This window comes from Fusarium pseudograminearum, chromosome 1 (assembly GCF_000303195.2).
Source record: "Fusarium pseudograminearum CS3096 chromosome 1, whole genome shotgun sequence".
NCBI classification, from domain to species: Eukaryota; Fungi; Ascomycota; class Sordariomycetes; order Hypocreales; family Nectriaceae; genus Fusarium; species Fusarium pseudograminearum.
In genome coordinates, this window is record NC_031951.1 from 10,857,339 (window position 1) to 10,885,122 (window position 27,784).

A 27,784-nucleotide genomic window follows, 5' to 3' on the forward strand; every position below is an offset into this window, starting at 1 on the left:
TGCAAACAAGCACAAATGTGCTACCGGACTGAGTCGTTCGGCATCATTATATTATCAAGCAAGATCCCATTTTATTTGCCCAGACTCATCCAGCCAAACATGCCGCAGGCAAAGGATAGGACCAGGAAGGTCAGGATACCAGCACCAGCCTTGTCAGCAGTGGTAAGAGGTCCGTAAGTCTTGTCGATCTTGCCGTCTCCGACGTTACCAGCATTGGGGTTACCCTTGGAGGTACCTCCCTTCTTTGCTGTGACAGGAGGAGGAGTGTTCTCCATGAGAAGAGATGACACGGCTGCGAGAACGTTCATCTGCTGACCAGCACCGGTCTTGCCATCGTACTTGCCGCTGGCCCACTTGAAACCACACACACGTCCGGTATCTCCACCGGTGCATTGAGCAATGGCAGCTTGGGCGGACTTTTCGAGGACAGGGAGAATCTTGGGTCGGATGAAAGGTGCGAGATGGGTCGCCTGTGACATCCAGCGGTGGACGTAGCCCTTGAAGGAGTACATATCGGTGGTGCAAGTGTCGTGGTTCTCGCAGGCGATTTCAACAGCGATATCCTTGGGGAAGAAGTTTGAGATGGTAGCATCAACCAGCTTATCGAGACGTTGCTCCCACTTTTTCTCGCCATCGGTCTGAGAATGTTAGTCAGGTTCATATGAGTTTTGCGGCGAATTGACTTACGTGGTTGTACATAAAGGCAGCGCCCTGGAGGAAAACACCAGAGTTGTAAGAGAATTGGGCCTTGTTGATATCGGTACAGTTCTTTCCAACGTGACCACCATCGTAAATCTTATAAGAGGTGGGGTCGAGGAAACCAACGCCCTCCATCCAGTCCCATGTCTTCTCAGCCCAGTCGGCATAGGTCTTGTTGCCCGTGTATCGAGCAAGTCGGGCACCCAGGTTGAAGAAACAACCGTTGGCGATACCTTTTCACAAGTTAGTATGCAAGTTCATTGATTAGTTGTAGCTGAAAGGGAGCGCTGACTGTTCTTGTAGTCGTAACCGTTGTTTGTTCGAGGAATCTGCCATCGAAGACCACCACCGCAAGTATCGTCGTGTCGGTCGGGATTGGCCTGAGTGTTGAAAACAGCTTGAGCGAGAGCTAACCAACCAGGCTGATCTGAGGGAGGGTTGGGGAATGCCAACTCGGCAGCCAACATGGCAGACATGCCCCAGAAACCTTGATCGTCATTTCCGAGAGATAGAGTGACGTTGCTGGGCTGGTAATCTTGGTCGTCTCCGACTTGGAACTGCATGCCCTGCATGACGAGGTCGTTGTATTTCGTATCGCCAGTGCACCTCCAGTAATCCATATACGTCCCCCACATCGCACCACCTTCCCACCAGTAGTAGTCGCCGTTGGGAGGAGGACCGGGAAGGATACCTGGAATACCACCGGGGTCATTTCCGTGGTAGTATTCGATCAAATCAGCTGCGAGCTGCTTGGCTGATTTCTTGATGGCGTCTGCGTTGCTAAAGTTAATGTCTGTTTACCTTAACGGTGACGGTTGGAGGAGCGCACCTGTGCTTGAGATACTGTAAGGCGACGCCTGGGCGCTGACAAGGCCCGTTGAAGCCAAAAGCGCAATTGCGCCGGCGGAATAAAAGAACTTCATCGTGAGTGAGTCCGAGCGAAATCAAAGTGAGCGACGTCGAGAAGAACGAGCGACGAGGCCGACGTCAGAAAGCGAGGGTTGGGCGCGCCCAGGAAAGGTTCGGGTGCGATAAGTATCGAATGAATGCGATAGTTATTAATGACTAACTGAGCAGTCAAAGCGAGAGTCGATAGCGAATATCAATGTAAAAGAAAACGGAACCGAGACGTAGAGTCTTGTGTGATGGATAAATCGACAAACGGAGAATGGGATGGGATGTTGTTGAAGAAAGTCAAAGTGCCAAGGAAAAGAAATGGAAACAGGTGACGGGGGGGATGGATTTGCGTGGGAATACCGCAAGGTACAGAATACGACTGCCGCAATTAAAGGGAGCCGGAGCAAACTGCAAAGCAAGAGAGGGAGGGAGAAACACCCAATCAAAGAGACGGTGGATCAGGGAAGAGGAGGGTGACACGGTCTATTGACTGGCTAAAACGGAGTAACCGTCACATTAGAGCGTCAGGCTGTATCTATTTTTTCCCTTTTCCCTTTTCCTTGCTATTATAGTGACCTGACGCGGCGGGGGCCCGGGTTCCAGTATATTACGCGCATTGCAGCGGGTGGTGCGATGCCTTTGCGATACGAAGTTCTAGACTTATCTAGCCCAGGGGTCATTGCGTACCAACAGAGAGAGGACTGTTGCATGAAAGCTTGGGTCAATCGTATTTCATTTATATACGAGGATTGCCCACGTTGGTTATGCTTTGAAAGTAACCGTTGAACTGACAAAATGGCTGCGCCGTTGTCAAGAATGGAAGATCATCCCCATTATAATCTACCGTGTTATGGCACGTTAGGTCGGGCATTCTTGCTACAGTGGAGGAACCCGCTGTTCCGATTCCACAATCGCCCAGTTTTCTGTACTTTACCCACAAGACTTGCTCATTATTGCCTTTCTCTCTCTTGCGAGTTGAAGTCTGTATCTTTCTCGTCGCATCGCCCTCATTCATTGTCGCAAAATGCTTCAAAGCAATTCCATGTCGTCAATTGCTTGTTGCTTGCCAAGGCGCTTATCGGCACCATTAACCGATTCGCGACCCAGGGTCTGGTATGCCAAGATGCCCAGAACCAGTGTTCGCGTGGACTCCCGTCTCGGCGCCGAGAGAGAACTGCCCAGTACATTCGAAACAACACGTGATCCCTATTTCCGTATACAACACCCGATTATCATTTGACGATGGTATCAAAGCAAGTATGGACACTTGATAGACATCAACATGGTTGGTGAAGTAAGCTTAAATAAAGCACACCCTTGCATACAGAGCGCTCGACCCATTCACTACTCCATCTTCTCCAATTACTTTATCTCACAGAGATCGATATGGTGGGGAATTAGGCCGAACCAACTTTGCTCATGAAAATCCCCCAGAATTGGCTATGTTGGACCCAGTATTCATTCAACTGCACAAAGCGTAGACCAGCTTTAGTTATTGTATTCGGACCGAGTGAGCATGCTACCAGTAATCCATAATATCCATTCTCAATGAATGAGAATGAATACCGTCGTGATATCGTGGAACTCGGCTGCGTCCTAGAGGTATGCCGCTTTAGTCGTCTAGATGTTTAGATACAACCTCAAGAGCAACATTGCATATTGATGCCAGCATGCAGTACATGATCCTTCCGTTCCTGTACAAACTAGCTTCTGAGATGAATTTACTTACAAAAAGAGTGGAATATATTGGCGTCGTCCCCTAAGGATGCTGAAATTACTAAAACAGACGAGATTGTCATGCTATGAACGCCAGGGACAATGATCGACAGACTTACCCTTGATGCCGCCATGGATCATGTGTCATCTAAGCATTTATAGCTACCTCATTACGTCGGATAATACTCTTGACACGAGCGCTGTTCTACTCTGAACATATCATCATCAGAAATTTAATGACTGTTGTTAATTGTTAAACAAGGCCCACCATACCAGCTGGGCCTAGAATGAGGCGAAGTCAAGGTAATGGAGCAGCCGATATTTTTAGATCAAATTTACACCATGTGATAGGCGATATTGGACAGTTTGAAGCTGGCTATGTCATGACAGACACAACATCTGAGTTGACATGAACGGGTGGGACTGTTAAGCGACTATCCCCGTGCTACAGCCGTTGATAGCTCAGGAACAAGTTCGGGTCGGCATCACTTTAACCCATTATCACCCCCTAGCCAATCAAAAGCTGGACCCTGACAACTCCAACGCCAGGGGACGGTTTTAGTTACAGTAAGCTGTCCTTTCTGATTGCGGCTGCTGAGCGCAACGAAGCGACGACATCGACAATTCCCACTTTCGTTCACCAAAAAGATTCGTGGTCGACGAAGTAATTCAAAGACCACTGAAACCCGTTCCAATTGGTTTCCAGTCCTTCCATTTTTTGTTTTTCAAATCGGGCATGCGGAAATAGAATCACCCTTTGCGCATTTGGTGTCGATCACGACTTTTAGTTTGCGACGAATCGCGACAGGCGGCCCCCCACGATATCAACCACGGTTTTCATTGTATATATTCGAACTAGCGGGACTGGAGATTCTTTGCAAACATGATGAACGGCACGGAAAAGCCCGACTACGACGAGGACAAGTTTGGTCCCAAGGAGGGAAGCTTGGTAGCTGCTTTTGATGCGTTCCGTACGTTCCCTTGTAATGTCTACCATCCACGCGCGCTAACTCTCGATAGCCAAGTCAAAGCCGCAATACATCCAACGAACCTCGGGAGGTGGAAAATGGACTGTCGCCGTATCCATCATCTCGCTCATCCTTATCTGGGGTGAGCTTGGCCGCTGGTGGCGCGGCGCCGAGTCTCACAACTTCGAAGTCGAGGCCGGCGTCTCACGGGAAATGCAAATCAACTTGGATATCGTAGTCAAGATGAGCTGCGACGATATCCACGTCAACGTTCAGGATGCTTCTGGCGATCGAATCATGGCGGCCAAACGCCTCCATACCGACAAGACTCTTTGGGGACAGTGGGCCGACAACAAGGGTGTTCACAAGCTTGGGCGCGATGACCAAGGCCGAGTCAACACTGGCCAGGGATACAACGATCCAAAGTATGAAGATGAGGGTTTCGGCGAGGAGCACGTTCACGATATTGTTGCGCTTGGAAAGAAGAGGGCCAAGTGGGCAAAGACGCCCCGATTCAGGGGTAACGCTGACAGCTGCCGTATCTACGGAAGTCTCGACTTGAACAAGGTGCAGGGTGATTTCCACATCACTGCTCGTGGCCACGGTTACATGGGCCATGGCGAGCATCTTGATCACAGCAGTAAGTCCCATTGGTGACAAGACCGATACCGCATACTGACCAGTCGCAGAGTTTAACTTTTCGCACATCATCTCGGAGCTTTCTTACGGTCCCTTTTACCCCTCGCTCGAGAACCCTCTCGACGGCACCGTCAACACGGCCGATGGAAACTTCCACAAGTTCCAATACTACCTTTCCGTTGTGCCCACCGTGTACAGCGTCAACTCCAGGTCCATCCTCACCAACCAGTATGCCGTTACAGAGCAGAGCAAGGCAGTTGACGACCGATACATTCCCGGAATCTTCTTCAAGTACGACATCGAACCCATTCTGCTGACAGTTCACGAGAGCCGCGACGGTATCATCAGCTTGTTCGTCAAGATCATCAACATCATCAGCGGTGTTCTCGTCGCTGGACATTGGGGCTTCACAATCAGCGACTGGATCCACGATGTCATTGGTCGCCGACGACGCAGCAACGGTGGAGTTGGTGTCTTGGGATCAAAGGAGGGCTTTGATCAGTGAGGGTTCGGTGGGAGAATATACAACGCATGTAGCATAGGCGCTGCTAGAGAGTTAAGCAGAAGGAGTTATGACTCGGGTTTCGTTCAATGGTGATACTATGGAGTTTAGGTTAAAACATGGGAATCTGTTTTTAGTATAGGACAATTGACAACCGATGTTTGTACAGCGATTGGCCAACATGTGCTTTGAGGCTGGTCCAGAATACTTTACTTTGGGGCTCGATGTGTGCTTCGGTTATTCATTAAGCAAACTCGGGTAACATACCACTTTAACTTGAGGCTAACTGATCAGTAACGAAACGCCTATCCAACGAACAAATGCTATTGTTTTTCCCGTTGAGGCAATGTATTCTGCCGGGGTATTGGGAAACGCCGCCATGCTAATAGAAAAGCCACAGTTATGGAACATTCCAGTCATGAGAACAAACTGACACTACGGAGATGCCCATCAGACAGGGACCCTTCGAGAACGGGGCGGTTTTAAGGCTGCGGATGGACAGATTTCTAGTTCCGTCAGCAATCAGCATCTGATTGTCCATGTGGACAAAGAACGTCTTGTGACTCAGACTCGAGGTCTACGTAATCAATTGACCTCGGAAATAAATTGTTTGATCCAGGTGATGACTCTTTTCGTATTTGAATTATCATTACTTGTCCATGCTTTTCTTTTTCATGGCTGAACTGAGGTGAGGCGAGTGACTCCGCTGGGATAAGAACCAAGAAGTTCGTTGTTAATCGGCGCCAGGGTTCAAAAGAGAGTGGGGTTTTCTGTTTCCTATTTTCCATTAAAAAAGAAAGCCTATGACGACATTTGACAACAGCTCGAGTGGGGTTTCTATCAAGATTCTGCGATTTTCGGTACTACCGTGTATTGATTTGCGCTCCAAAAATGATCTACAGGTCGGGACGATTAAGGTAGAAAGCTTCTTCGCCTCATTTTCATTCCTTTTGTCTTCTTGCAGTTTGTTCTAGAGCTGAATAATGGAGGGATGGGTCCTGTCAATGAAGAAGAGAGATGGGTCTTGATGACGAGAACAAGGTTACGTGGTTGTGGGCTCTTTTTAGATCCCGAGTTGGAGGGAGGGTTCCGTGTGATTTGGCCTTTGTCCCCCGTTACTGAGACATAAATTAGGCCTCGAGATGCGGTCTAGAGTTTGCTTTGACTCGAGACGGGCGTTGACACGAACGGTTTTGGTGTTACAAGGGTTTGATAAGTGGAAAAGCCTTTATTTGACATGGGACAAAGAGTTTGTAATTGACGACTGGCTTCTCTTTGTTCGGCAATTAAATACTGGTGAGGCTCTCTGCCCAACCTGGTAGTAATACCCATGAATTAGTTCCCAGACTCGACATGTTCCTGGTATGACTTGTGGATCATAGCAAGACTCACAGCTCATTCCAAGATCCAAGAAAATACCCGAGATAGCCTGGAAAGGAACCCAACAAAAATGAATTCTCCTTCCAAGTATTGCGTGAAATGCACATACAGCAAAGCACAATGTGTTCCAGGTTGCAGCGGACGGTTCTTCCAAACCCAACCCTGATTGGACTTCGCTCTCAAATGCCCAGCATCAGCCGGGCAGAACAACAGACCTTCTGCCACCCATCTTGACGGTCCATCCAATCCCGTGCCATGCTCTACTGCACTAGCAGCATCATCATCCATCATAGCCACGGCAGGCTTCCTCCTAGGCCATCTCGTACCCTTGCTACCCTGCTCGAGCACTGAAGTTTAAGGGCTCCACGCACACTCTGGCTTGGCTGGGCATTCATTCACTGCCCAGGCTGAGGCAGGCCCCGCGCTACAAGCCGCCCGAACCAAACCTGCCAGTTCCTCCCTGCTCGATTCTCTTCCGTCATAGCTCGTCTCGTTTCCCAGCTTTCTCTCCCCTCTACAAACCACACCACTCAACCCTCCCTCTTACATACAAACATCCATAGATTTCGCTGTTGATTTCTCGTTAGGCGTTTTCTACCTAATACTGAAATTTCTCCCTATTTGAACCGATTTGCTTTATTTTGACCTCATAGCAAGTTAGCACGACCTTATACAACAACCCCTGTCAACCCCGCGATGGGCGACGTCTACAGAGACTCTCGCACATATCGCGAGTGGGAGCGGGACGATGGCCCCTCCTCAGATGATGAGCGTTATCGCAAAACTACAATCCGAAGATACAAAGTCACACCCAGCCGATCCTCCGAGTACGACGATGGACGTTCCCATGTTTCTCGCTACGCTGGCCGCCCTACCGGCGACTTTGTAGAACAGGACCGACGTTCTTATGCTCCGGATCGTCCTCACTCTGCCTTTGAACCCGCCCCTTCGCAAGCTAGCTTTCGTGAGGACCGTGGCCGAGACGCAGCTCCTCGATCTTTCATCTACGAGAAGGAAATCGAGCGAGAGACTTATCCTCCTCCAGCCCCGCCGCCCATGCCGATGCCTGCACCCTCTCAGGTAGGCGATCGAAACCGTGCGCCAGTTTACGCAGCGACCAAGGAAGTTGAACGTGAACGTGAATGGGATCGTCGATCTCGCTTCGACGCTATGTTTGACGACGATGTCAAGGTTGAGAACCAAATGGTCAAGACCGAGCGTCGAGACAACGGCGAGTACCGCGTCGAAAAGCGGGTGGAGGAGCATATTGATGACAGTCACGGCTGCGACGTTGAGCGATACCGCAAGGAAACAGAGTACTACACCCCTTACGATCCACCACCTCCCGTCATCATTCGACAGCGTGCACCCGAGCCGCAGAAGATCATCGTGCAAGAAGCGCCTGCTCCACCACCAGTCATTGTTTCTCCTCGTCAGCAACAACAGCCCGGTGTGGTTGTTATCCGAGAAAAGGAACCCGAGAGACAGCAGATCGTGGTACGAAGAGAACATCGACATGAACACCGACACCACGAGCACCGCCCCCGCCCTCAGGATGAGGAGTATTATTATCGTCATGAACACTGGGACTCCCGCGGAGATCGTCGATACGCCGTTGAGCGATATGATCGCAGAGGCCGTGATAATGGCCATTATAGCGATGATGAAGATTACTATATGCGGCGCAAAGTTGTTCGTCGCCGCGAGAGCAGCGAAGACTCTCACCACAAGCGACATTTGGCAGAGGGTGCTCTTGCTGGTGCTGGTGTCACAGCTCTTCTCAACAGTCGCCGCGACAGCTATGGAGAGTTGCCCGAGAATCGTGGCCGTAAAGTCATCGCCGGAGCTGCTCTTGGAGCGCTCGGTACTGAGGCACTGCGCAGAGCCAAGAGTGCTTATGAAGATCGTTGGCACGATGATGAATCACCCGATCGCTCCTCTCGCTTCAAGCAGGGCCTTGGAATCGCCGCTGTAGCTTTAGCTGCTGCCGGAGCCGCCAAATATTACCAGTCCAATAAAATTGAGAAGGAAGAGGCCATCCGGGGCAGGAGCCGCGGTCGTCGTGGTTATCACTCTGATGATTACTCGCGCTCTCGTTCGCGATCCATCATTCGAAGAACCACAACCACGACCAAGAGCACAAGCCGTGGCAGCCGCCGTCGCAGTTTGTCGACCGCAGCCAAAGCTGCTTTGGGAACTGTTGCTGCTGCAGGTGTTGCAAAGCATCTGCGCAATAGGTCCAAGTCTCGAGGTCGTAGCAGCAGTAAGTCAAGCAGCTCGCGCAGCCGCAGCCGATCAAGGAGCCGGTCAAGGAGCCGCAGCAAGTCCAAACTTCGCCGCGGCGCTGAGATCGCAGGTGCGGCTGTAGTAGCAAAGGCGGCACACCATGTTTGGAAGAAGCGCCAGGACAAGAAGGATGGCAGTGATAACAGCAGCGATGATGAATACTACCGACGAGGCCCATCTAGGAGTCGAAGTCGGAGCAGGTCCAAGGCCAGATCCATTCGTTCAGAGCGCGGGACTGATCCTGAGCTAGGCCCCGTAGTTGAATACGGTAACGATCCCCTCAAGCCCGCCACGACATCACGGGGCTACGAATCCGAAGCAGAGGCAAGGCGTCAACGCCACAGACGACGTGGCCGTGGCCGCAGCCGCTCTGCATCGTCTGTCGGCTCCGATCGCGACCGTAAACGCAGTAGAAGTCGACTTGGAGCCGCAGCAGCCGCAGGAGCTGCAGCCCTTGGCATCAAAGAATACAAGGAAAGGAAGGACAGAGACAAGAGAGAACAGCGTTCCAGGGAACGTCGACTTGAGTTAGAAAGGGAACGTGAAAGAGAGGATGAGCGAGACCGTCGTGGTCGAGCTACCAGATCTCCTTCCCGAACCCGATCTCGAAGTCGTTCTAGGAAACGTGAGCAGTCCTTGCGTGACTAAAGGTGTGATGACTGACCACTCTTGAACAGGCTACGATGACTATGATGACCGATCCCCACGCTCACCACCCATGGCATCTGGTGGTGCAGGTTTCCCACCGTATCCTGTGGATCCTACTCCTTCGGCTGCAGCCTCTTATACCAACATTCCGGATCATAATCGTGAATATCAACCATATGTTCCTCAGGACTATACGGGCTATCCTCCGCCGCCTCCTGGCCCCCCTCGTGGGCTGTCAACTGGACCTCCTCCGCCAGGACCTCCTGGGCCACCACCGCCACCTGGACCTCCGGGACCTCCACCATCCGGTGGCCCAAGACCGCCTGACAATGTGAGTAATCCTGTCCGCAACCTGGGCTCAAGAGGCCTAGATGAGGGTGCGTCCGACCCGTATCGCGAGAGTTGATAAGTGAAAACAAGGAAACAGTACTGACCAAGGAACAGCTATACTAGATTCGTCCGATGATGAGCATCCAGCCAAATCTGTAGTCTTTGGTCCAATGTCGCCCATGAGCTCGATGACAATGAAACTACATCGTGCTAAAGCAAAGGCCAAGGAGGAGAAAGAGAAAAAGGAGCAAGAAGCTCACGATATGCTTCAGGGGCTTGTAACCACCAAACCACGTTCTAAGCAGCGAGATACTTCTGAGTCGGATGATGAATCCTACTTCAATCCGAGACGGCGACGTCGAGGTGATGGCTCTAGCTCGGATGAAGCTGTCGAGGACTTGCCCGATCGTTTTGACAAGCAAGGCAAGCCACTGGATGAGCGATCCACCAGAAGCCGCGGGTGGACAAGCAGAAGAGGGGACTTTGAATACAAGCCCAAGCGTCGGAACGACATGGACATCAAGGGCGCATGGCAAGTAGCAGGAACAGATGGCGAAGCTGTTGAACAGATCGTTCGTGGTGTTACTGGGGCACTTGAAGGGAAGGGTGGATGGCTTGGTATTCTTGGAAATGTTCTTGGTGGATTGCAGCAACCGGATCAACGAGAGGCTATTGATGACGGACGTTCTGACGAAAGGAGGCGCCGAAGGAGGCATCGGGACTAATGACATGATGATTGCGAATGCTCTTTCTTTTTTCCTTGGCTGGATATGAGATAATGGTTTCTGTTTTTGGGTGGACTTATGATATGACGCTACGACTATTTATACATTACGGCCTATATAGAGAAATACGGTTGATGTCTGTTTATGATAATCTCGAGCTATTACTACAAGTGACCATGATCATATCTTCTGGGATCAGATGTTCATCGATCATCTAAACGACGAGACTGTTTACCTATCACTACTTCAAAGATGTATACCGTTTAAGTTGCTGGCTTTTAAGATTATGACTGTATAGCAAAGACGTATAGTCCCAATTATTGGGCAGAATAAGCTTTTGTAGTATTGTCATTTTATACTGCTGCTGCACCTCGCTCATAAGCAATTGTTTTTTGTCAACAATGTATACCTCAAGCCGCACGAGCAGCATCAGAATCGAGCTCGCATACGCAACTATAAGATGAGACGTTGAGTACACCGCGGCATTTACCACAGAGTATGAGGTGCTTGTCTGTCTTGTAGTCTGTGTCTTTGACAGTGACAAGGTCTGAGCGGGAGATCTCTACCACATCGTGAGAGGATGTGTTGGCAGAAGGAGTGGTAGTACAAGAGGTGTTGTTTATTGAGTGGGTGTTTGTAAATGAGGTTGTTCGTGTTGAACTAGACATTATGTCTTTCTTTAAGAAAGGAGTGTTATAGCTAGTAATTATAAAGGGAATTAAAAGAGGGAAAAAGAGAGAGAAAGAAGGGAAAATAAAACGAAATCACAATATTGTCATCATTGCTTATATAGTGGTTACCCTACTGCTAGACTATCTTAGTGTTTCTTGGACTGTCTTCTCTTTTCAGTTCCAAGGCGCAGGTTGTAGAAGTTTCGGTTGGATTGAAGGGCATTCGAAATGATATATAATTCTAATCCAACAGTAAGACTTCCTTTTTGTACAGTGCTGAGATAGTTCTGGTAGTTTCCACGTTGATCGATGTAACTCAAATGTGGGTCATGATCTGCACATCTCGACATGACAGCAACGACAATTATGGTGTTTAAATAAATTAAGATGAATCTTTTTTGAAATCAAGTTCCTCAATATTGAGTCTTGTAGTATTCTATAACATACTGAGTCCGCAATTGGTATCCTTTATTTCACTACCCACCTCTTTCATAATTTCATTCAACTCCCCACCCTAGACACTCTGTCCTCTCATCATAACTCATCATGAGCACGCTCTGGCTCTGGTCGTCCGCTATCTTTTTGCAGGTCAACGCCGTTCTTGAGTCGCCACTTTTCCCAGAGACCCCAGAATTCAGTTTCCATGTTGGTACCCATCTGATCGGGTAGCACGACTGTGTACTCGACGTATAGGTTTCCGAACTCGGTCTTGTGGTAGACGCTGTCGCCGTCTTCGTGCCAGATGGGCATGCCCTCGCCTGCGACGGTCTCGACGTGACCGGGCTGGATAACTTGGCCGCGGGGCCGGCTTAGACGAACGACGTGGTTATCGAGATGAGTGAGGTTGCGAGTCCAACCGCCCATCCAGGCCTCACGGAGAGAAAGAACTTCGTTCCAGTAAAGGTCGTTACCCTTGCGACGGAAGAATGCGCCGTCAACCTTGTCGGGGTTGTTTTCATATGAAGGCTCCTTTTCAGACAATGTAACCAGCAAATCACCAGGAACCCAATCAGGACTCTCGTCGGCTTCATTCTCGTAGACAAGGCGGGAATCACGAGCGGCTCCGCGCGCGATGTTGAGTTGGACGGGCGTGGACTTCTTCTCGACTCGCTCACCATGACAGACTGTACATTTATGCTTGATGTGCTTGCCTCGACCACCACAGGCGTCGCATCGTTGCTGGAACTGCTGGAACATGCCAGGAGCGAGCTGGCGCTTCATGAGACGGACACCGTGGCCATTACAATGCTGGCAGGTATCGACATGACCATCTGCACTTCCAGTACCTTCACAGGATTCGCAGATATGTTGCTTGTTCCAAGAGAATTCGGTAGTGGCGCCGTTGTAAAAATCGCGGAGGGTGATTTCGACACGGACTTCGACGTTGTGGCCTCGGGGTTCGCTGGATGCTCGACCGAAGTGACCGTGGCCGCCGAAGAAACGGCTAAAGAGATCAAAGGGATCATGACCACCGCCGCCTCCGCCTCCCTGACGGCGCTGCTGGACACCCTCGTGGCCGTGATGGTCGTAGACCTTGCGCATTTCCTCGTCGCTTAGGACATCGTAGGCTTCGGAGACTTCGACGAACTTATCGTGTGCTGTATCATCGCCACTTGGAAATGTCAGTATAGTAAAACAGACAGGTGTTCATGGAGGGGCATACGGATTCTTGTCTGGATGGAACTTTTTGGACAATTGTCGGTACGCTTGCTTTAGTTCTTTGTTTGAAGCTTGTCTGTTTACACCGAGAATCTGGAGAACTGTTAATCGCCGGTTGTTACGGGATCTGTTAAAGTGAGTTTACCTTGTAATAGTCCTCGGCGCATACAGCTAGCTGGACCAGAGCTAGAAGGACCACGAGGGCCGCTGTATGAAGCAACATTGTAGGTTTATTCCCGCAAGATTTGTAGATCTTAAAAGACGAATAAAATTCAAAGATTGTAAAGTCTCGATTTGCAAAGAGAAACAAAAATTGAAAAAGCGTTGCGAAGAAAAGAGGGAAGAAACGAACAACAAAGAATAAAGAACTCGCCTTGGCCTGCGAAACACCAGCGTGTTATCAATGCTTGTCTACTACACTTTTTGGGGATTAATGGGATGGCTTATCGCTCTACCCCTGCAGGTCCGGCTTCTTATCGGAAGCTTATCATTGGCTGCAGCCCCGGATTATCCTTTCTCCAAATTTAGAGAGGATGTCAAGCTAAGCCTGCATCTGTCGCATTCAAACAAGCTTCTTCTGCTTCTGCCTTGGGTTTTTCTATTTATACCCAGCCTTTTTTGCGACACTCAAAGCTCAGCAATCAAAATGAGCAAAAAGTACGCTTTCCTTCCCATGGAAGAGGATGAGGTGGGGCCTCAGAAAGTTACCAAGGAGAAGAAATCTAGACATCGACATCGCGAACGAGACCGCGACGACAAGTCATCTTCCCGACCCTCAAAGTCCCATCGCGAACGCAGTCGCTCGAAATCACCAGGTCGAGCATCTTCATCACGCCAAAGCCGACCCAAGCAATACCGACAACGCGACGACAAGGCCGAATTCGATGATCGATGGGGCGACGAGGAGCCACCATCCGATGAACCTGAAGAGGAAGATGATGAGCCAGAATATGAACAGTCAGCAAGCAAGCGAGTCAAATTAAGCCATGATGAATCGAAAGACGAAGACCTATCCGATGGTGCGAAAGAAGAATTGGAACGCAAAAAGGATATTGAGGAGCGTGAAGCTTTCGCAAAGCGCCTAAGAGAAAAGGACAGCAAAAAGCCGAAAAAGGACGGTAGAGATGCAGAATCTTCGTCGAGAAGAAAGCTTGCCGAAGACGCCGAAGCGCGAAACCAAGCGTTACCCGACATCCGAGAACGATCGCGACAAGAATACCTCAAGAAACGAGAGGCGGAACGACTAGCCCTTCTAAGGAAGCAGGTCGCAGAGGAAACTGCTGAACTACGAAGCGGCGTGCGACTGTCAGAAAAAGAAAAGGCCGAGTTCGCCAAGAACAGGGAGATCTTGCGACTGGCTGAGGAGCGCCTCAAGATCGATGACCACAGAGATGGATACGCTATGCCAGAGGATTACATCACAGAGAAGGGTAAACTGGACCGAAAGAAAAAGGAGGAAGCACTCTATAAGCGATACGTCGAGAAGGACGAGTTTGGACAGGAGAAATTTGTTACTGAACACGAGGAATGGGAACGGGAGCAAGCTTCAAAGGCCAAGGCGCAGATTCAGCGCGCCGAGAGAGAGAATGACGAGTACGACTATGTTATGGACGATGCCCAGTATATCCAGTGGAATCTGGATTCGCGTTTGCCTGGAGATGATCGGAAATTAACAAAAGAACAACAATTCCTCGAAGCGCAAATCGACGCAGCTGAAAAGAAGGCCCTTTCGATTCAGGAGACAAGAAAAAGTCTACCAATTTACCAATACCGAGACGAATTCCTTGCTGCGCTTGAGCAATACCAGGTTCTAGTCATTGTCGGAGAGACTGGTAGTGGAAAGACGACTCAACTACCGCAATATCTCCACGAAGCTGGTTATACCAAGAATGGCCTGAAGGTTGGATGTACTCAGCCCCGACGAGTGGCAGCCATGAGTGTAGCAGCTCGTGTGGCTGAAGAAGTCGGCGTCAAGGTCGGAAACGAAGTTGGATATACTATTCGTTTTGAGGACTGCACAAGTGATAAAACTGTTCTGAAGTACATGACTGATGGAATGTTGCTACGAGAATTCATGACGGAGCCAGATCTGGCAGGGTACTCGGCGCTGATGATTGACGAAGCCCACGAACGTACAGTCCATACCGACATCCTGTTGGCTTTGATCAAGGATCTTTCGAGAGAACGACCCGATCTGAAGCTACTGATTTCTTCAGCTACCATGAACGCCGAAAAGTTTGCGCAGTACTTTGATGATGCGCCCATCTTCAATATTCCCGGTCGACGATACCCTGTGGACATCTATTATACTCCTGCTCCCGAAGCAAACTACTTGGCTGCAGCTATTACAACGACTTTCCAGATCCACACCACCCAGCCCAAGGGTGACATCCTCATCTTCTTGACAGGTCAAGATGAGATTGAAGCAGCTGAGCTTGAAATTGCAGAAACAGCAAAGAAGCTTGGTAGTCGCGTCAAAGAACTTGTCATCTGTCCTATCTATGCAAACTTGCCCTCTGAACTACAGTCCAAGATTTTCGAGCCCACACCAGACGGTGCTCGCAAGGTTGTGCTGGCTACCAACATTGCCGAAACCAGTTTGACAATCGACGGTATTGTTTATGTCATTGATCCAGGCTACGTCAAGGAAAACGTCTACAACCCCGCGACAGGCATGTCTAACTTGGTTGTCGTCCCTTGTTCCAGAGCGTCTGCCAACCAACGAAGTGGTCGAGCCGGTCGTGTCGGACCAGGAAAGTGTTTCCGTCTGTATACCAAGTTTGCATACATGAACGAGATGGACGAGTCGACTACGCCAGAAATCCAAAGGACAAACTTGAACGGTGTCGTGCTTCAGTTGAAGTCTCTTGGTATCAATGAACTGCTCGATTTCGAGTTCATGGATCCTCCGCCCACAGAAGCTCTTATCGGTGCTCTGAACCAGCTTTTTGCTCTGCAGGCGTTGAATCACAAGGGAGAGTTGACCAAGCTTGGACGACAGATGGGTGAATTCCCTACAGATCCTATGCTTGCCAAGGCTGTACTCGCTGCGGACAAGGAAGGATGTGTTGAGGAGGTACTGTCTATCGTATCTATGCTTGGCGAAGCATCTGCCCTCTTCTTTCGACCCAAGGACAAGAAGATCCACGCAGACAGCGCCCGAAACCGATTCACAGTCAAGGACGGCGGTGACCACATCACACTCCTCAACGTGTGGAACCAATGGGTTGACAGTGATTTCTCTCCAGTATGGGCCAAGGAGAACTTTCTTCAGCAGCGCTCTCTCACGCGCGCACGCGACGTCCGCGACCAACTCGCCAAGCTATGCGAGCGTGTCGAAGTGGCACCGTCCACATGCGGCGCCACGAACTTGCGTCCCATCAAGCGCGCCATCACAGCGGGCTTCTTCCCCAACGCGGCGCGGCTGCAGAAGAGCGGTGATAGCTACAGGACGGTCAAGAACAGCACGACTGTATGGATCCATCCCAGCAGTGTGCTCATGGCTATCGATCCGCCAGAGAAGATGGTGGTCTACTTTGAGCTTGTGCAGACGACAAAGGAGTATATGCGCAGCGTCATGCCGATTGAGCCTAGATGGCTGTCGGAGCTGGCGCCGCATTTCCATAAAAAGAAGGATGTCGAGGAGATGGAGGAGAAGAAAATGCCAAAACAGCGATCGTGATGATATAGATTTATTTAATTTAAAGCTTGCATATTCCCAAATACAATCACAAGTATATTACTCCCACCAAGCAGCTTTTGCGGCTCTTCATTCTTCGTCCTTGTCAGGTATCCATTCATAGAGAATGTCTGTTCTCATGGTGTACTTGATTCCCCTGTTCACCAGCGCTCCTTCATGGAACAGCCCCTTGTGCTGAAAGATGAGGACGCTGCCGGCCTTGGGGTTTACGTCGACTCTCTTCTCTCCCCTTCTGTCGAGGAACGAAGTCGCGCCGCCTTGGAGTTCTGACGCAGGGTCATTCTCGGCAGAGTCGTTGAGGTAGAGATGTACGGTGTAGAAGGTCTCGAATTCCTTTCCAGGACCTTCGGTATAAAAGTATGCGCCGTCGCAGTGAGCTGCCGTATGATTAGTATGTTATCAAGACATGGGGGATGCAGATTGACTTACGTTTGAAGAATTGTCCGGGAGAATACTTTAGGAAGCGCATCCTGTCGTTCAAGCGACTAAACACCCATTTCCCACCTTTCATCCACGGCTCGTGAGGCACAACGGCAAGTAGATCGCGCAGACCATCAGCATGGAGACACCTTTCCCATAGCCGATCAACAATTGTCTGCTGATCCCAGATAATCCTATCGCTCTCACGATAACCCGGCGCACGAGTCTCGTAGCCATCACCACCACTAACCAAAGCGGGTTTCCACGCCGACTGGTTTTCTTCGTCAAGCGGGACAGAAGCTTCAGCTAGAGAAAGTAGTTCGCGACATTCATCAGCGGATATAACGTTGTCTAGAACAAGAGCTGTGTGGCCGTCGTACTGGGGAAGAGGGGAGTTTGCAAAGTCGATTTGATGCGATGTTATTGGTGTTTCTGAAGGGGAAGTGAGAAATGAATCAGGGATGGGAATGTCGTTGGACTTGTATTCTATTTTCTGAGGCATGGTGTAGGTTGAGGTCTGGCGAGGCATGACTTTGAAGGAGGAGGGTTGTGGTTTTGTAAGGCCAAGTTTGGAGGCGATGTTGGACAACATTTTTATAAGCGCCAAGAAAGAAAATAGTATTATTCGAAATAAAAGGAATACCAGTGTTTACTGTCCAAGGGGTCAAGGTAAGTTGTTTATTAAGAATATATTTGCCTAAAAGGACAGGTTCTATGGACTGTAAAGACAGATATCGATGCTTTTATTATTATTGTTGCTGCCTGTCTAGGTTGTCGTTAGAGGTGGCTCGTTCTCCACACAGCCACCACAAGTCCTACGCCGACTGACAGCTAGGCTTTCACGATGAAGAGCGTGACATTACTTGTTTTGGTTAATGCTGGGGGGTTTAATTTGGAGGCCTTGAAGGAGGACTGTCGTTTAATGCTGTAGCCTGTGTTGCTGAGGAGTGTGTGTTGGTTGTTGCAAGGGTAGGGAATGACATGACTAGACTCATACTGAATACCAGGCAGTTGAATATTGTATTGATTGAGATTCACAGTAAAGATAAGAGCTATTGCTTGGTATTAAAATGAAGGAGTCTACTGATGAATTGCTATGAAGCATACCTAATTTACTGGACTCAGACATTGTTACGGTTTGTATCTCGAAACGCTTTTAGTCTTGATAGTCTGTCGGCAGAAGTAAACTACTTACCGTCAGAAGCATAAGAGACGAAATTAGTAGGTCAGTTTATGATGCTTAGACAATAATCTTAGGTCTTTTATTTTCATAACCTAAGCCTTAGAGGTTCTCCCTCTCCCCATGATGCTCTAGTCGTCAGAGTAGAACCTGGTACATTTCCTCCTGTGCCTGCCACCATGGAAGCGCATACACCCTTGACACAAACCCGCGCATGTCGTATCTGAATAACTGGATCATTTCTTGTCTGAACGCTTCGCGCGGCTCGCGAACCTCGTTGATCCAGGCAATGCCTCTGTATGGAGATTTGTGCGTGTATCCTCTGTCACTGGGCCAAATCTGGATCACATAGCCCAGCACCGCATGCCTTTCCAAGATTCGTCCACCCTCGTAGTGTGCCTAGAACTTAGGTTCGGTGATGCCCGCGACCTTCCAAGCGTCAAGGCCCAAATCGTTGGTGATTTTTCGTCTGATGACATCGCGTACCGGCGTGTTCGAGTCGTCGAGATCGCATTGTAGTATTTCGCGGACGTGAGGGTAATCGCTCCGCTCTTGGAAAAGGAGGGCTTTGTTGTTGGATCCGTCTACGCGGACGACAGCAATTCTGATAGTGACTATGTCTGGTTTCTCACCCACGGCTAATGCGATTAGTTCTTGGATCGATTCCTTGTTCATTGACAGGTATCCACTGTTTCGAGAAAATGACTCCATGATGATGTAGATGTAGATGTAGATGTAGATGGATGAGTGATGCATTCCATTGCCGCCTTGTAGATGTAGCTTTGTAGTATATATAAATTTGTTAGAAGGAAAGAGCAGCTGAGTCTTAGGGTATAATAAGTAGTCTAAGTAGCATAAGCTGGCCTAATAATTTTGTCTCTTATGTTCCTAGTGGTCAATTTTTCTCATACCCTGAGGCGGGTATTTTGATGTTGACACTTTCCTCTTGGCGAATCTCCAAAGGCTGGGCCGTGAGTGGCAGAACAGTTGGGATCCCACGTCTTAGTATACAAAAATAAACAACCTAAAGAGTGCAGCCTAAGTGGCATGAACTGACTTGCTAATTTCGTCCGTCATGCTTCCAGCGGCCGAGTCTTCTAATACCCTGACTTGTGTAAGTGACAAGGCGACAGATAACAACCCTCAATAGGACACAAGAGCTTGGCAAGGCTAGATGCCGACTTGGCGACACTAGACTCGGCCGGTAGATGTGGATAGTTTCCAACGACAGCCGGTCACTAGAAGAATAGTGTTGGATTGAATCGGCAAAGTAACTAAACCGGTATCACAAACCGTCGGCGAACTGGGTCCAAGTGGGTATGTCGAGTAAAATCTGCAAACACTATATATCCTTACATCCGGATATTGGGAGTGAGTTCGATGTATCAAAAGGCAGGTTGAATAGAACCAAGAGTAGATGATTGTCGATCTTTATTAGTAATGTTTCCTGCTTGAAGGATCTTTTGTATGCGACGTTACCCTTCGAGGTTTAGCCACCTTCCATAGCGGGCAACCTTGAACTTCTCATCGACATGGGCTGATGGAACAATCCTTTCAATATCAGTACGTAACTACAACTCTTTGACAGTTCTGTAGTGGATTTGCCTCTGAGCACGCAATTCCTCGTGCTTCATTTTTAGCGGATTTAACATGTACTACATCAATAAACTCTTTCCCATCGACTTGGTCTTGATCTTGATCTCATCTCTCAAGATCACTTCAACCATCCAACAGTAAACCCATGGCTTATTATTCTGAAAAAGACAAGTCGCCAGGCGGCGGGGGCGATGTCGAAAATACCCCAGACAGCGATGGCTTGTCCAGACGAGGTCCCACGCAGTCAGACCTGCTAAGCCGTTCGCTCTCGGCGCGACAGGTGCAGATGATTGCCATTGGAGGTACAATCGGTACAGGTTTATTTCTCGGTACTGGAAAGTCACTCGCTACAGGTGGTCCAGCGTCGATATTGATCGCTTACGCTATTGTGGGTGGAATTGTTTTTACTACCATGTTGGCTCTGGGTGAGATGGCAGCGTTTATTCCCGTGGCCGGTAGTTTCTGTACTTTTGCAGGGTGAGTTCCAGTGTAATTACTACTGAATTACCACTAACAAAAAACCAGTCGCTTCGTGGATGATGCTTTTGGTTTCGCTCTTACGTGGAATTACTGGTTCAACGATGCTGTATCTACAGCCTCGGATCTTGTCGCACTGCAGCTCATTCTCCAATACTGGACCGATAACTTCCCCGGCTGGGCCCTGAGTCTTATTTTCTGGGTTGTCCTCATCGCTCTCAACATCATTTCCGTCAAGGCCTACGGTGAAGTTGAGTACTGGCTTAGTCTGCTCAAGGTCATCACCATTGTTGTTTTTATCGTCATGGGTATTGTCGTCAATTGTGGCGGTAACGAGACTGGAGAGTACATTGGTGGCAAATACTGGCATTTGCCTGATGCGCCTTTTGTTGGTGGTATTGGAGGGTTTGCCTCTGTTTTTGTTACTGCTTCTTTTGCTTGTAAGTTTATTCCTGGTCTCAGTGATGAATTGGATGAATAACTAACGATCATAGATGGTGGAACTGAGAGTATCGCCATCACTGCTGGTGAGACCAAGGATCCTACCAAAAACATACCCAAAGTTGTCAAGAATGTCTTTTGGCGTATCCTCCTCTTCTAGTAGGTTTTCTAACTCACTTCCCTGAGTTGCTCACTAACAAAACATCCAGTATCCTTTCAATTCTCCTCATCGGCCTCAATGTCCCCTACAACTACCCCGATCTCAACTCCAAGGAAACCCGCACTTCTCCCTTCACCATCGTCTTTGAGATGACAGGTGCCAAGGCTGCTGGAAGTGTCATCAACGCCGTCATCCTAACCAGTGTTCTTTCGGCCGGGAACCACGCTCTTTTTGCTGGTGTGAGACTGATGTACACTCTCGCTCTTGAGGGACATGCGCCTAAAGTGCTTGGAAAGCTTAACAGGAACAGAGTCCCCTGGGTTGCTGTTTTGGTCACCGGTTTTGTAGCCGGTCTTTGCTTCGGCTCAAGTTTCATTGGCGCTGGACAACTGTGGTCCTGGCTACAAAATATCGTCGGTGTATCCAACCAACTAAGCTGGATTTCCATCGGCATCACATCAATCCGCTTCCGCCAAGCCCTCGAACTCCAAGGCAAAACGCATCTTCTGCCTTTCAAGAACTGGACGTACCCCTACGGCCCATGGATCTGCGTCTTCCTCAACAGCTTTCTGGTGCTCGTACAGGGCTGGAGCTGTTTCAGTCCCAAGTTTGACGTTGTCAGCTTTATCAGCTTTTACATTGAGCTACCCGTCATGCTCATCATGTATGTCGTGTGGAAGCTGCTTAAGAAGACAAAGGTTGTCAAGTTGAGTGAGATGGATCTTGAGACGGATGTGCATACTATTGAGGAGAAGGTTACTGAGGAGACGGGGTGGAAGAATAAGTTGAAGAATGCGGTTACTTGGTTGTTTTAAGAGGGCAATTGGCTAGCGATTTGATACCATAGTACATAATGATTACTGTTTATATGAAGATATTTCCACATTTTAATAAGCAGAAAAGTGTGGCAATGTTCATGTCATCAAAGACTCACTTCACAATCAAGACGACGAAATAGTGATATATATGGATTAACAATTTTATACTCAAATAGTGAGACCTAGTCTCGATAAGAAGGTAAAAGCAAATACACATCCCCACAAGAACATCACTCCCCATTACCACCCTCAGCATACTCCTCAGGCACTTCCGGCCAAGCATCAACACCATCTTGAATAACCATCATCATTCCACCAAGCATGTGGTTATTGATATGACAATGCAGAAGCCATGGACCAGCATCAGCAGCATGATATCTCACAACCACCCAACTCGGCTCCTTTTCCGCAGGAGCAGAAAGGAACGCATCGCGACGAGGTGGATTGACAAGATTGAACTGGTCGGGGATCTCCTTGATGGCCTCTTCAACAGAGTTCCATCTAAAATGTCCAGTTCCGGCGCCTAGCATGTACATCTTTGATCCGTGCTTGTGAATGGGATGCGGTGGTTGAGGGAAGAGAGCTGCTACAAAGACAAGATCTACCCATTGACCTAGCTTGGTAGAGATGGTGACGTTGTTGTTGATGTATGGCTGGGGGTTGAAAAGGGTTGGCTTTCCCTCGTCAATCTCCTTTGGCATAAGAGTAGTTTCGTTCAACGCCCAGAGATACGAAGCGCCCTTGATAGCCATGCTCAAGTTGAATGTGACATCAGCAGTAGGCGATATCGGACTTGGTGGGTAGGGGAATGCCACAGCTTGGTTGAAGACTGCAACTTCTTTAGAGGCAGGAAGACCAACGATGTTAATCCAAGGTTCAGCATTTCCTTCTGCAGCGCTGTATCCTTTGATAGAGAGAACAGCATGGCCTGTGATGAGCTGCGGCGCACTATTGGCGTTGAAGCGCATTTTGTAATCGCCCGTGTTGGCGATCTTGATAACGATGGAGTATCGATCTCCGTTGGATACAGGAATAGCTTGAACCTTTTGGGGCTCGATGTAGGAGCCGTCCATGGCGTATACCCACATATCATGGCCGTCGATGGAAAAGACTCCGCTGACAAAGTTGATTGCGCCGACAATGTCAAAGGCTAGCCATGATTCCCACTGACCAAAGTAATTTGAGATTTCGATGGTCTCCATTTGTCCGTCTGTTTCTTTGCAGCCGGAGAATGTGCCTGGGAGGAGGGCTGATTCGTTGCCCATACCACCTGCGAGGAAGTTGAGGGCAGAAGCGGGTAGACATCTAATTATAGTCAGCTCTGCGATATAGACTGCGGATGTAGTACTCACGCCTTGTCAGTAAACTCAGCACCTCCTGGTACCAGTCCAAGGTACGCCTTCTGGATCTCATTAAGATTGGCTTCAACAACGTCCTTGTCAAGACACTCGACTCGTCCCTTGCCGTTGAAGAGGATAGAGTCATAGCACGAATCTTCAATCCCAGCAGCAATAGTCATATCCCATTTCTCCTGTGAGGTGAGATGCACAAAGTCAGAAATGACGATGGGCTTGACTTTCTCGACAGCTTCTTTGATCTTGTTCACGGTGTGTTCATCCTCAGAGATAAGATGGAATGGACTCGGCTCGTCGTGTCGAGGATGGATGATGATTGCTCCGTAGAGACCATCCTCAATCTGGCCCCGGAAGTGGGAGTGGTACCAGAAGCTGCCGTATTGAGATGCGTGGAATTTGTAGGTAAAGCTGTTTCCTGGCTTGATGGGGTGTTGAGTTACGCCTGGGACACCATCTGACCAGGGGGTACCCTTCATCTCCAAACCTGACTTGTTAGGGCTTTGCCAGAGATGTGGAATGAATTGAACGTACCGTGGTAGTGAACTGTGAGATCCTCTGGGGATTTATTGTGGACTTTTACAACAACCATGTCATCTTGGTCAATCTCAAGAACAGGACCGGGAGATTGTCCATTGACAAGGAGCATCTTTCTGGAGAAGCCATCGGGGGCGTAGTCCTCCCATGTTATGGTAAGATCAAACTTCTTAGTCTTGAACGTAGCTGATACAGATATGATGAAGGTTTGTATAAGAAGAGGGAGAAAGACCAAGGAAGAAGTTGAGAAGTGCATCTTGACTAGCAGCGAGAGATTTTAACTCCCAGTGGCTACAGATATCTCCTCACCAAGCAGGATCAGCATGCTGTATATACAACATTCGGAAACTATTACAGCACCGATATCTTCGCAGTGATGCCTTCATTCGACTAAACCAAGAGTAACCGCTTACACGACAACAAATACCACGCCGCATATCAGCATTCTGACTACTGTAACTAATTCGGCCAATCAAGCATCTCGACAACACCGCAATTTTATAGCCAACTGTGCGTGGTATCTTTCTAGGCACATTTACCCAATAGAGTTTCATGCCTTGCGAGATCCAATATGGGGTTATTCCCGGGGCAGTGCTTTTTTCGCATATAGGGATCAGCACTAACATGACTTGTTATTGGGGGCTGAGAAAAGAAGAGCTGGCAGTGGGTGATTGGGGGCTGTACGGGTCTTGGCTGAGGTCAGATGTTTGCTGATATGGCAAGGCTCGAGGGTGATGATTTAACCTGGACTATACGTTTAAGCATAGTTGGAAGGAGTTTTCGTTTATATTATTAGTGTTTTAAGAAAGGCTGCGAGGCTAAGTGCCATCTCAGCAGTGAGTCAAGCCGTGGCTCTACTTCACTATCACTCGTGGTCCGCTGTCTCAATGGATGATAACAATACCTCCACTAATACCTGTGCCCATTAGCTTATGCCTTGGGCAGATAAACGTGTTTACTAAACATAAAGCAGTTAGTTGGTATGTAGTTGGTTTTGGTAGGGCTTACATGGTTGCTTTGAGGCCTAGTTTTGTCCTCTTGGCGGTCAGCACAAACGGTCAAGCAGCTATGGAGTACCAGTAATCTTGGCAACTGGAAGCACATGGCAAGAATGTTGTAGATTGGGCTATGTCATTACAGACCGGATTGTCAGGTTATTTGTTCGTCTATCCAAAGCTTGGTTGTCGTCCTGGCTAGCCTTACATAGCGCTTGATAGATACTGTTCCTGGATTTGAATGCTACTCTAGGGTGGGGCTGACAGCTTGGTGGGATGGAAAGGTAGGATCAAGTCGGCAGATAAGTTGGTATCATGGTCCTACACATGCTTGTTCAGACTGCATATGCGATTGGCCAATGCTTACTTGACTTTGGGTAAGGGGGGGCTGTTCCACTGTATCGGTCTTCTTGAGATGTTCAATCTTGTTATCACCAAATAAAGCGGTATGCCAGGGTACAATTGGTATGGCAAAAGCATTGCTATGCCTATTCATATTCGACTCTCTGACATTCCTCCTAAATCCTGCTCAACCTCAAATCCCTCAACCCAAATGAAGAACCTCGACGTTGTTTCCAACAGGATCGAGAACAAACGCAGCATAGTACCCAGGCCTGTAATTTCTCGGCCCAGGCTTTCCATTATCAACGGCACCGGCTTTCCTATTCATCAATTAGTAACATGTCTTTCTTTGTAAATGACAAGATACTCACATGGCAGCCTCGTGCCACTCATCAACATGCTTCGGATTCTCAGCATCGAAAGCGAAATGAACAGGACACGTTCTGTTCTCCATATTGCCGTCGTACTTCTTGAGCGAACTGCCCCCGCCGCCAAGCCAAAAGTCAGGACCCTTGTTCTTCTCGCCAAACGCGCAGTAGTATGCGCCTGTAGGTCCTTGAGCTTCAAACTTGAACTCGTAGCCTATTGGTGCAAGGATGGCTTTGTAGAAATCTCGCATCTCGACGTAGTGTTCGCCGCAGGGGAGTGCAAAGTGGCTGAGACCCATTGTTGCTGTTGTGATTGATGACTTGTGAGTGAATGTTGATGAATTAAAGTTGATTTTGAATGGGATATCTACAGTCTTATATAGTCGTTGCTTACAGACGTCGAATTCACGGTAAGACATGATATTTCCCCTTTCCGTCGTGAATCCTCCCCCTCACATATCGTGGCGCTCACCAAACCGGACTTTGTTCAAGTCCGGAATCTATCCGATTGCACATTTCCATGTACGACGATGCATGAATGCCTAAAATTGTCGCACAATCCGTCAGACCATATTCACATCGACCATTGAAACAAAGGTACGGATAAATATGATGCAGTCTTGATGAGAAGCTGAAGGCTTTTATGAGGCTGGCTGGGTTGAGTGGGTAGTAGTTTGGCTGCTTACTATCCCGAATAGGAAAATGAGATTCTATATGGCGAGCTGAATCAGGTGATCTTTACGATATAGGAAAATGAGAATAAATGGCCAATGTTCAGTCTGGTGTGACATACTGATTATAACAGGGACGACATATCATGAATGACGGGCATTGTATTGCCACCCGAAATCCGTACATCAGACACGCACCTCGGGTTCCGGAGGCTGACGACTCGGGATCGATCTGTGTTATCAGGCAAGACTCTGTATTGTCTGTCTCCTCCTCAGTCGTAGCTGTGTATATTGACATTCCATCACGACGGAGAAATTCTCCATGGGGTTTGCAACCCTAGCTCGAGATTCTCAATGTAGCCATAACGCCGAAATCTTTCGCATGCTAAGCATACGGGATCTGGAATCAAGTGTACTGAAGACTGAACTTCTGGAACGACCAAAGACCAAAGGTATCCCCTCCAACTAGTCAACCACGGCCGATAACCTCGGTATCTTCTCGTGGATCATGTTGTCCATATACTCATGAATGTGTTACTAATTCGATCTTAGTAGAGATATGAGCTTGACAGTACTCCATGTACTCATATGTATCATCACTCAATAGCAATGACAGAGGAGCAACTGAGAAGTCGGCACTACGGATTTCTTGTTCCCCTGTCATACCGGCCCAAAGGATGATACAGCTGGGTGTTTCCAAACTGGGCGAGTGTACGTAAACATATTGTATAGCCTCCACCGCCATATCATTGTCGACGAAGCGAGTGAAAAGAGTCTCCCCGAGTGAATCCCGGCGTGAAGGACTCTATCCTAGCCGTTGACTTTGAGGTGTTTGTTGGTTGGTTCTCAAGTCTCTGTTCGTAAACATCATCATGCCGGTCTCTGGCCTGAATCACATACCAGGGGTTTCATTGCAAGGCTTGAAGACGAAGCCGCGACGCATTGCAACTGCGCTTGACTCGCGACATAGTTGAAGGGGGTAGGAGGATAGTAGCGAAGTTGAAAACGGAAAAACATCTTATCTTCGGGGTCCCCTTCAAGGATTGCCGCGATGACAAAGACACGCGTAATGTCTTCGGGGTCCCCTGTAGAGATTTGCGAGATACCGAGAATGTAACGTCTACGGAGGGTCAAAGTTTATATTTGATCTCTTATCTCGGGTAGAAGGCAATTTGGAGGAACTTCATAAGGGAGAGGTTGAACTCGTGGCAATTGTCAATCCTATTATGAGAAGGAATACCTACCTGGGAGTTACATTTTAGGGAATCCCTCGCATGATTTCATACAGTAAGATAACTATGATAACATAGTACATATCCAACAGAGCATATATTAACATAATTATATAGAATGTACTCTCCTTGACCTGTACCTGCGAATAGTAATTTAAACCAGTCACTTCGATATCAGATATCCTAACTTCTATCTAAGAGCACTGTAGAAATTCGTCTTCAAAGGCAGTTGATTAGGTCAAGTTGAGTCCCTGTAGATTAAGCTGAATGACCATTAAAGTAATTCTCGTAAAACACAAGACGATATGTAGTAAGATCCTCGCGGCCGTGCTAACATCTATCCGATACAAGCTAACTCGGCCGCTAGTTAGATGA

The 27,784-nt window shown here is 48.6% G+C and overlaps 11 protein-coding genes across 11 annotated transcripts; 4 read left to right on the forward strand and 7 right to left on the reverse strand.

The window, feature by feature from the left end:
* Positions 1-71: 71 nt before the first annotated feature.
* FPSE_07399 (uncharacterized protein) lies at positions 72-1,622 on the reverse strand (the record flags this gene model as incomplete). The annotated part of the gene is made up of 4 exons (XM_009260517.1): positions 72-638; positions 688-932; positions 992-1,471; positions 1,529-1,622. The coding sequence occupies 4 exons, from the start codon at positions 1,620-1,622 to the stop codon at positions 72-74; spliced, it is 1,386 nt and encodes a 461-aa protein (XP_009258792.1).
* A 2,573-nt stretch (positions 1,623-4,195) lies between these two features.
* FPSE_07400 (uncharacterized protein) lies at positions 4,196-5,424 on the forward strand (the record flags this gene model as incomplete). The annotated part of the gene is made up of 3 exons (XM_009260518.1): positions 4,196-4,283; positions 4,333-4,920; positions 4,970-5,424. 3 exons carry the CDS (start codon positions 4,196-4,198, stop codon positions 5,422-5,424), a joined length of 1,131 nt encoding a protein of 376 aa, XP_009258793.1.
* Positions 5,425-7,497: 2,073 nt separating this feature from the next.
* On the forward strand, positions 7,498-10,790 carry FPSE_07401 (uncharacterized protein; the record flags this gene model as incomplete). The annotated part of the gene is made up of 3 exons (XM_009260519.1): positions 7,498-9,712; positions 9,765-10,112; positions 10,180-10,790. 3 exons carry the CDS (start codon positions 7,498-7,500, stop codon positions 10,788-10,790), a joined length of 3,174 nt encoding a protein of 1,057 aa, XP_009258794.1.
* Positions 10,791-11,200: 410 nt separating this feature from the next.
* On the reverse strand, positions 11,201-11,458 carry FPSE_07402 (uncharacterized protein; the record flags this gene model as incomplete). Its single annotated transcript, XM_009260520.1, has 1 exon — positions 11,201-11,458. The coding sequence occupies one exon, from the start codon at positions 11,456-11,458 to the stop codon at positions 11,201-11,203; it is 258 nt and encodes an 85-aa protein (XP_009258795.1).
* Positions 11,459-11,995: 537 nt separating this feature from the next.
* FPSE_07403 (uncharacterized protein) lies at positions 11,996-13,343 on the reverse strand (the record flags this gene model as incomplete). Its single annotated transcript, XM_009260521.1, has 3 exons — positions 11,996-13,073; positions 13,125-13,213; positions 13,266-13,343. 3 exons carry the CDS (start codon positions 13,341-13,343, stop codon positions 11,996-11,998), a joined length of 1,245 nt encoding a protein of 414 aa, XP_009258796.1.
* A 423-nt stretch (positions 13,344-13,766) lies between these two features.
* Positions 13,767-16,802, forward strand: FPSE_07404 (uncharacterized protein; the record flags this gene model as incomplete). Its single annotated transcript, XM_009260522.1, has 1 exon — positions 13,767-16,802. One exon carries the CDS (start codon positions 13,767-13,769, stop codon positions 16,800-16,802), a length of 3,036 nt encoding a protein of 1,011 aa, XP_009258797.1.
* Positions 16,803-16,889: 87 nt separating this feature from the next.
* On the reverse strand, positions 16,890-17,832 carry FPSE_07405 (uncharacterized protein; the record flags this gene model as incomplete). Its single annotated transcript, XM_009260523.1, has 2 exons — positions 16,890-17,197; positions 17,250-17,832. 2 exons carry the CDS (start codon positions 17,830-17,832, stop codon positions 16,890-16,892), a joined length of 891 nt encoding a protein of 296 aa, XP_009258798.1.
* Positions 17,833-18,819: 987 nt separating this feature from the next.
* Positions 18,820-19,131, reverse strand: FPSE_07406 (uncharacterized protein; the record flags this gene model as incomplete). Its single annotated transcript, XM_009260524.1, has 1 exon — positions 18,820-19,131. The coding sequence occupies one exon, from the start codon at positions 19,129-19,131 to the stop codon at positions 18,820-18,822; it is 312 nt and encodes a 103-aa protein (XP_009258799.1).
* Positions 19,132-20,161: 1,030 nt separating this feature from the next.
* On the forward strand, positions 20,162-21,909 carry FPSE_07407 (uncharacterized protein; the record flags this gene model as incomplete). Its single annotated transcript, XM_009260525.1, has 4 exons — positions 20,162-20,493; positions 20,542-20,933; positions 20,988-21,093; positions 21,144-21,909. The coding sequence occupies 4 exons, from the start codon at positions 20,162-20,164 to the stop codon at positions 21,907-21,909; spliced, it is 1,596 nt and encodes a 531-aa protein (XP_009258800.1).
* A 233-nt stretch (positions 21,910-22,142) lies between these two features.
* Positions 22,143-24,057, reverse strand: FPSE_07408 (uncharacterized protein; the record flags this gene model as incomplete). The annotated part of the gene is made up of 3 exons (XM_009260526.1): positions 22,143-23,217; positions 23,265-23,751; positions 23,799-24,057. The coding sequence occupies 3 exons, from the start codon at positions 24,055-24,057 to the stop codon at positions 22,143-22,145; spliced, it is 1,821 nt and encodes a 606-aa protein (XP_009258801.1).
* Positions 24,058-25,340: 1,283 nt separating this feature from the next.
* On the reverse strand, positions 25,341-25,805 carry FPSE_07409 (uncharacterized protein; the record flags this gene model as incomplete). The annotated part of the gene is made up of 2 exons (XM_009260527.1): positions 25,341-25,458; positions 25,510-25,805. 2 exons carry the CDS (start codon positions 25,803-25,805, stop codon positions 25,341-25,343), a joined length of 414 nt encoding a protein of 137 aa, XP_009258802.1.
* Positions 25,806-27,784: the final 1,979 nt, after the last annotated feature.